The 8,635-nt window shown below is 35.8% G+C and overlaps 1 protein-coding gene across 1 annotated transcript in view; it reads left to right on the top strand.

Moving 5' to 3' along the window:
• Positions 1 to 336: 336 nt before the first annotated feature.
• LOC142232135 (uncharacterized) overlaps positions 337 to 8,635 on the top strand; it is a 199,248-nt gene continuing 190,949 nt past the window's right edge. Inside the window, exon 1 of the mRNA XM_075302849.1 lies at positions 337 to 1,136. Within this exon, the coding sequence (XP_075158964.1) occupies positions 707 to 1,136 (430 nt within the window). The 5' untranslated portion in view covers positions 337 to 706. The remainder of the gene's footprint in view (positions 1,137 to 8,635) is intronic.

Below are 8,635 nucleotides of genomic sequence, written 5' to 3'. Positions count from 1 at the left end.
TGCTTAATGCTTTTAAATACAAAAGTCAATCAACAATGTTTCTAAACTCCATGTTGAAATGAGCAAAATCCAACTTACGCATAATGTTGCATTAACAGCAATGCTACACAAGAGTGCTGAGAATTAATCACTGGCACTCTCTCTCTGTTTGTTTAGGTATTTCATTTTCGGAGAACGCCCACTCTACTTAACTCAAACAATGGTGAATTCTACTGACACACAATTGAATCCACCTAAACGGCTGCTGTTGCATAGAGGCGAGGTTTTTAAAAATATTTGCCGATGTAGTTTAAAGGACACATGTCAGTTCAAAATGAAGTGTGAAACAAAACACAACGCATTTGACTTTTCACGAGCAGACTAACACCGGTAATTTGCTCAAAACAAAAATATGTCAATATTAAGTAAAACGAGTGAAAAACGTGAAGTGAAGTGAAAGCTTATAAGCAAAGAAATGAAAATTTTTCCATTTTAAAGAAACCCAATCTTGAAAAAGAAATACATATCACAACGAAAATTGCCCACAAATGTGTGGAAAAAATTCTTTAAATTTAGTTTAAAAAAAGAAAGTATTCTCAACCTTCATCCCGCAAAGTGTAGTGATAAATTTTACATCACGGATTATTCAAATTTTGGCGAAGAGCTTACGGCTCTTAAATCGTGGACTCAAACAAATGCCATCATCACTTATCCCCTAACTGAATCTATGAGTGATGCAGCGAATGTTACAGCTACCTTGGAGGCGACCTTCAACAATAGCACATATTATCTATTTGCAAACATTGAACAGAGCCCCATTGGCAACAACTTGACACAGGATGACATTGATCAGACACTATATCCCACAAGTCAAGGACCACAAAGAAGTTCACGTTCCTTTGCCTTCGAGGTACCCATATGGCTGATATTGTGCTACAGCATTATACTGCTGTTTGCCATTGTGGGCAACCTGTTGGTTATCATCATATTGGCCCAGAATCGTCGTATGCGTACCATAACGAATGTTTTCCTATTGAACCTGGCCATATCGGATATTTTGCTTGGTGTCCTGTGTATGCCAGTTACTCTTGTGGGTACACTTTTGAGAAATTTTATATTCGGTGAATACTTTTGTAAGCTGATACAGTTTTCACAAGGTAAGTTGTAGTTCGGAATTTATGGCAGAGGGAGTGGATGGGGGAAAAAACAACAACCAGGAAATGCAATGGAATGAAATAAAAGGAAGTAAATTGAATATGATGTGATAAAATGTGCATGTAACATTGCCTTATCTTAATAGTAATGAAATTGTTGGTGTGTGGAATGAAGTCAATAAATTATGGTCAGTAACTAAGAGGGAAGGTGAAAGCGAACCATATGTTACATACAATAAAAAACATAAAAAAAAACAAAACATTGAAAAAAATTTAAAAGTTGAATAAAAGAACATTATATTAAAATCCAAGGTGATTCAAGTAATATTTTAATTTAACCAAAAGATAATTGAGCCCATAAAAAATTAATTGTTATAAAAAAGATCGACAACTACTTAATAATAAACTCACCCACCCACCTGGAGCAGTGGGTACATTTAATCCTAGATGAAAGAGAAAATTATATAAAAGGAACAAGAAATAAGGAAATAGAATAACAACGTTCAAAATAACTTAAAGGAGCATTCCAAAATAAAAAAAATAATATTTTGAACACATTTAAAGAAAGCATAAAGAACAATTCCCGTAATCAGACAAAGGAAATAAAGCAGTGATTATTAAGAACAAATAAAAAGATGTCATGACAACTTATGGGACAATAAGGAAAGATCCTATGCAGAAACTTTAAAGGAACAAGTAAGGAAAGTCTAAAGTTGGGCGGGGCCGACTATATTATACCCTGCACCACTTTGTAGATCTAATTTTGTCGATACCATATCACATCCGTCAAATGTGTTGGGTGCTATATATAAAGGTTTGTCCCAAATACATACATTTAAAAAATCTATAGACTCAAAATTTAAGTTGGCTAATGCACTAGGGTGGAACACTATTTTAGTAACAAACAAGTAAGGAAAGTCTAAAGTCGGGCGGGGCCGACTATATTATACCCTGCACCACTTTTAGATCCACATTTTCGATGCCATATCAATTCCGTCAAATGTGTTGGGTGCTATATATATACTTTATATTCCCATATACATACCCAGCAAAAAAATTTGGAAGTTCTTCCAAAGGCACAACTTTAAAAGCACTTCCAGAAGATGCACTCCCAATGATGTTCTTTATTTTAACTACCCAGGAAGTTCTTTTAATTCAATTTTTATACCCTGCTCCACACTGTGGAACAGGGTATTATAAGTTAGTGCATATGTTTGCAACACCCAGAAGGAGACGAGATAGACACATGGTGTCTTTGGCAAAAATGCTCAGGGTGGGCTCCTGAGTCGATATAGCGATGTCCGTCTGTCCGTGAACACATTTTTGTAATCAAATTCTAGGTCGCAGTTTTAGTCCAATCGACTTCAAATTTGGCACAAGTATGTGTTTTGGCTCAGAATAGATCCCTATTGATTTTGGAAGAAATCGGTTTAGATTTAGATATAGCTCCCATATATATATTTCGCCCGATATGGACTTATATGGCCCCAGAAGCCAGAGTTTTACCCTAATTTGCTTAAAATTTTGCACAAGAAGAACAATTAGCACTATTGTCAAGTGTGCCAAATTTTATTGAAATCGGTTCAGATTTAGATATAGCTCCCATATATATCTTTCGCCCGATATGGACTAATACGTTCCCAGAAGCCAGAGTTTTACCCCAATTTGGTTGAAATTTTGCACAGAGAGTAGAATTAGTATTGTAGCTATGCATGCCAAATTTGGTCGAAATCGGTTCAGATTTAGATATAGCTCCCATATATAGCTTTCGGCCGATTTACACTCATATGACCACAGAGGCCAATTTTTTGCTCCGATTTAGTTGAAATTTTGCACAGGGAGTAGAATTAGCATTGTAGCTATACGTGCCAAATTTGGTTGAAATCGGTCCAGATTTAGATATATCTCCCATATATAGCTTTCGCCCGATTTACACTCATATGACCGCAGAGGCCAATTTTTTGCTCCGATTTAGTTGAAATTTTGCACAGGGAGTAGAATTAGCATTGTAGCCATGCGTGCCAAATTTGGTTGAAATCGGTTCAGATTTAGATATATCTCCCATAAGAATTCATAAAATGGTACAAATCATTTCCATTTTTTTCGAAAAAAAAAAATGATAAATCTAATCTAAAAAAATTGTGAATTTTTGAAAATATTTGAGGTCAAACGTTTCCGACAAGCGTTTGAATCCATTAGAAATTATAAAAAATTATAAAAATTATTTATTTGACAAAATCTCAAAAAATTTTTTAATTTATATCCAAAACATTGAATCCGGATCACACCTAAAGAAGTGATGCAAATTCAGTGCATCGGCTGTTGAAATGGAGGACTTCCGTCCTATGACAAGCCCATGTTAAATTCATCGCTTCTGCGTCAATTTTGCACCACTTCCGGATCCAAAAAGAACATTTTCATTACTTTTTTGGCGACGCTTTTTTGCTGGGTATATTTAAATCTAACTCGAACTGGACAAAATTTGTTAGACTTATGTATACTTAAAAGTTAAATCGGCTAATGCCCTGGGGTGGAACAAAATGTTAGTAAAATAATATGGAAAACATTTAAATCTGAAGCAATTTTTAGGCAACTTTGCAAAAGTGTATTTATGATTTATCGGTCGATAGATGCGTATTAGAATTATAGGAAAATTGGATTCATTTTTATAAGTTTTCGACTTACCGGTGTCGTTTTTACTAGGAAAATGTGAGTATTTTGGCCAATTTTGCCGAAATCTGAAAATCATATATATGAGAGCTATCTGAACCGATCTAAATCCGAACCGATTTCAATCAAATTTTGCCATGCACAGCTACAATGTTAATTCTACTCCCTGTGCAAAATGTAAAGCAAATTAGGGCAAAATTCTGGCTTCTGGGGCCATATAAGTCCATATCGGGCGAAAAATATATATGGAAGCTATATCTAAATCTGAACCGATTTCAATCAAATTTGACACACATGACTATATTACTAATTGTACTCCTAGTGCAAAATTTCAACCAAATTGGGCCAAAACTCTGGCTTCTGGGGCCATATAAGTCCATATCGGGCGAAAGATATATATGGGAGCTATATCTAAATCTGAACCGATTTCAATCAAATTTTGCAGACTTGACTATACGACTAAGTGTTATGTTTGTACAAAATTTCAAGCAAATCGGTATAAAACTCTGGCTGCTGGGGCCATATTAGTCCATATCGGGCGAAAGATATATATGGGAGCTATATCTAAATCTGAACCGATTTCTTCCAAAATCAATAGGGTTATATTCTGAACCAAATTAGGAACATGTGCCAAATTTGAAGGCGATTGAACCTAAATTGCGACCTAGACTTTGATCACAAAAATGTGTTCACAGACAGACAGACGGACGAACGGACGGACAGACGGACATGGTTATATCGACTCAGGGACCCACCCTGAGCATTATTGCCAAAGACACCATGTGTCTATCTCGTCTCCTTCTGGGTGTTACAAACATATGCAAGTATCCTGTTCCACAGTGTGGCGCAGGGTATATTAAAAACAAGTAAGGAAAGTCTAAAGTCGGGTGGGGCCGACTATATATACCCTGCACCACTTTGTAGATCTAAATTTTCGATACCATATCACATTCGTCAAATGTGTTGGGGGCTATATAAAGGTTTGTCCCAAATACATTCAATTAAATATCACTCGATCTGGACAGAATTTTATAGACTTCTACAAAATCTTTAAACTCAAAATTTAAGTCGGCTAATGCACTATGGTGGAACACAATGTTAGTAAACAAATATGGGAAACATTTAAATCTGAAGCAATTTAAAGGAAACTTCGCAAAAATTTATTTATGATTTATCGCTCGATATATATGCTTTAGAAGTTTGGGAAAATTAGAGTCATTTTTATAACTTTTCGACTAAGCAGTGGCGATTTAACAAGGAAAATGTCGGTATTTTGACAATTTTTGTCGAAATCAGAAAAACATATATATGGGAGCTATATCTAAATCTGGGAGCCACCGTGGTGCAATGGTTAGCATGCCCGCCTTGCAAACACAAGGTCGTGGGTTCGATTCCTGTTACGACCGAACACCAAAAAGTTTTTCAGCGCCACACTGTGGAACAGGGTATTATAAGTTAGTGTATATGCTTGCATCACCCAGAAGGAGACGAGATAGACACATGGTGTCTTTGGCAATAGTGCTCAGGGTGAGTCCCTGAGTCGATCTAGCCGTGTCCGTCCATCCGTCTGTCTTTATATTTATTATATATCATTTATATATAGCTCCTATATATATCTTTCTATCTATATATAATTATGGACCTATATGGACCAATTTTAGCATGGGTATTAAATATCATATATCAACACTACCAAATTTTTTACCGGATAGGATAAAAGATGCTCATCCCAGAAGTTTCGCAAGCCAAATTTGGGGATCAGTTTATATGGGGGCTATATATAAATATGGTCCTATATAGACCAATTTTATCATGGGTGTTGCAAGCCATATGCCAACACTACGTATAAAATTTCAACCGGATCGGATGAAATTTGGTGCTCTAAGAGGCTTCCGCAAACCAAATCTGGGAATCGGTTTATATACCCAGCAAAAAAAGCGTCGCCAAAAAAAGTGGTGCAAAATTGACGCAGAAGCGATGAATTTAACATGGGCTTGTCATAGGACGGAAGTTCTCCATTTCAACAGCCGTTGCACTGAATTTGCATCATTTCTTTAGGTGTGATCCGAATTCAATGTTTTGGATGTAAATTAAAAAATTCTGTGATATTTTGTCAAATAAATAATTTTTATAATTTTTTATAATTATTAATGGATTCTTACATTTGTCGGAAACGTTTGACCTCAAATATTTTCAAAAATGCACAATTTTTTTCAGATTGGATTTAGCATTTTTTTGACAAAATTTAAATGACTTGTACCATTTTATGAATTCTTACTCAGTTTTTAACCTCTTTGAAACAAAAAAGTTAAAATCACCCATTAAAAGTATGAAAAAACCAAGTTATAAAATATTGAATTAAAAGAACTTCCTGGGTAGTTAAAATAAAGAACATCATTGGGAGAGCATCTTCTGGAAGTGCTTTTAAAGTTGTGCCTTTGGAAGAACTTCCAAATTTTTTTTCTGGGTAATATGGTTCGATATGAACTAATGTAGGCATGGGCGTTTGAGACCATATGCTAACACTACGTACTAAATTTCAACCGGATCAAATGTAATTTTCTCTTCCAAAAGGCTCCGGAGGTCAAACCCGGGGATCGGTTTATATGGGGCTATATATATTGGTGGACCGATATGGACCAATTTTTGCATGTTAAAGACTATATACTTACACCACGTACCAATTTTCTAACGGATCGGATGAAGCTTGCGCCTCTAAGAGGTTCCGCAAGCCAAATCTGGGTATCGGTTTATGTGGGGGCTATATATAATAAAATTCCGATAATACCACAATGAACAAAATTTCAATCGACATGGATGAAATATGCGCCTCCAAGAGGTTCCGAAAGTTAAATCTAGGGATAGTTTATATGGGGGCTATATATAATTATGGGCCTATATGGACCAATTTTGGCATGGGTATTAAAGATCATAGTCGAACACTACGTACCAAATTTCAACCGGATCGGATGAAAGATGCTCCTCCCAGAAGTTTCGCAAGCCAAATCTGGGAATCGGTTTATATGGGGGCTATATATAAATTTGGTCCTATATGGACCAATTTTGGGCTTGGGTGTTGGAAGCCTTATACCAACACTACGTATAACATTTCAACCGGATCGGATGAAAGTTGGTGCTCTAAGAGACTCCGCAAGCCAAATCTTGGAATCGGTTTATATATAATTATGGTTCGATATGAACTAATTTAGGCATGGGTGTTTGAGACCATATGCTAACACTTCGTACTAAATTTCAACCAGATCAGATGAAATTTGTGCGTCCAAAATGTTTCGCAAGCCAAATCTGGGGGCTATACATAAAAGTGGTCCGATATGGCCCACTTGCAATACCATCCATCCTACATCAATAACAACTAGATGTGCCGTCGACAGCTTCAAGTCGACAGCTTATTTCGTTCGGAAGTTAGCAACAACAACAGACGGACGGACGGACATGCTTAGATCGACTCAGAATTTCACCAGGACCCAGAATATATATACTTTATGGGGTCTTAGGCCAATGTGTGACCCCCATCCTATGGTGGAGGGTATGAAAAGGAAAGGATGGCCTGCGGTAGATATGTTTGCCTGACCAGAGGTTCAATGCTGTGTTTAAGGCATTTTCCCGATAATATTCGACCCCACAATCGCAAATTCTGTCCTTCACCTTTTGAACACAATGCGACACTGCCAGTACCACGGTAAAGGCCAATGGTACGATAAACAAAAGATTTATACACATTTAAATGCTGGAAAAGTGCTAGCCTCTTGCTACTACTAAACTTCCTGTTTACAATCACAAATTTCCGTGAGTAACAAAAACTACTTCAACATCTGGGCTACAATGATACCTAATCCTCATTATGTTAGGAACTCCCAACATCCTTTGCCTAGCATTATTTAATAAGGAAATTCATAGCAATTGAGGAAGACCATAATTTCACCTTTTTTTAAAAGCCGACAGACAAAGAGAGGTTCTTCAACATGATGTCGGTGTCAAAAGAGTTTGCAGTTTAAATAATCAGCACACTTGAATAATTTTGTTTGCTTAGACTTTGTGGAAGACCTTACTTTTCATTTTTCTGGCAAGCACATAATTATCTTAAATGATTCTTACGTGTGTATCCTTTTTTTTTTTTGTTTTTTGTAAAAGGACACAAGAGTCAACAATAATGGTGAAAGTCGAAAACAAACCTTGAGAACAACGATAGCACAAAAGAATATTTGTCTTAATTGTTCCTCTCGAGAAGTGCTTTAAGCAGTGCTGTATAAACCGAGATACATTATGGATGTTGAAATTTTTCTTTTTGTTTTTTTTTTTCATTATTGGAAACATAAACAAAACAAATGTAAATAATGAAAATATAAATAAATGTTTCTTAACAAATATGTTTTCCCCATGATAATATATGGTTCATGCAGCTGGCAATGAGGAACATTATAAGAATTATGAAAATTGTACATAGAAAAGAGATTTCAAGGATTACATATTCAGTGTGTACGTATTAAGCAAAATGTTGAACGAGGTCATAGCACTTGTGAGGTTTGGATAAATACATGTCGTATACAAAAGGAAACATTTGAAAAAAGTTGCGAAAGTCTTCTCTTAACTTTCTACAATTTACCCAACTCCTCTATGCGGCCCAAAACAAATTATTTTCCCACTCAAAAACAAATAAAGAAATCAACCCACCAGCCTATAAATAATTATAAACCGATATAAAACAATTGTCGCATGGTAGAGTTTCGAAATTTCAACCGGATCAGATGATTTTTTTTTTAATGAAGCTTACAAAGTTAAATCTTGGAGATCGGTTTATATAGGAGCTATAT

Source organism: Haematobia irritans, chromosome 3, assembly GCF_050003625.1.
Source record: "Haematobia irritans isolate KBUSLIRL chromosome 3, ASM5000362v1, whole genome shotgun sequence".
Classification (NCBI taxonomy): Eukaryota; Metazoa; Arthropoda; class Insecta; order Diptera; family Muscidae; genus Haematobia; species Haematobia irritans.
The sequence above is the reverse complement of the archived record's forward strand: the minus strand, read 5'-3'. Positions and strand labels throughout refer to the sequence as shown.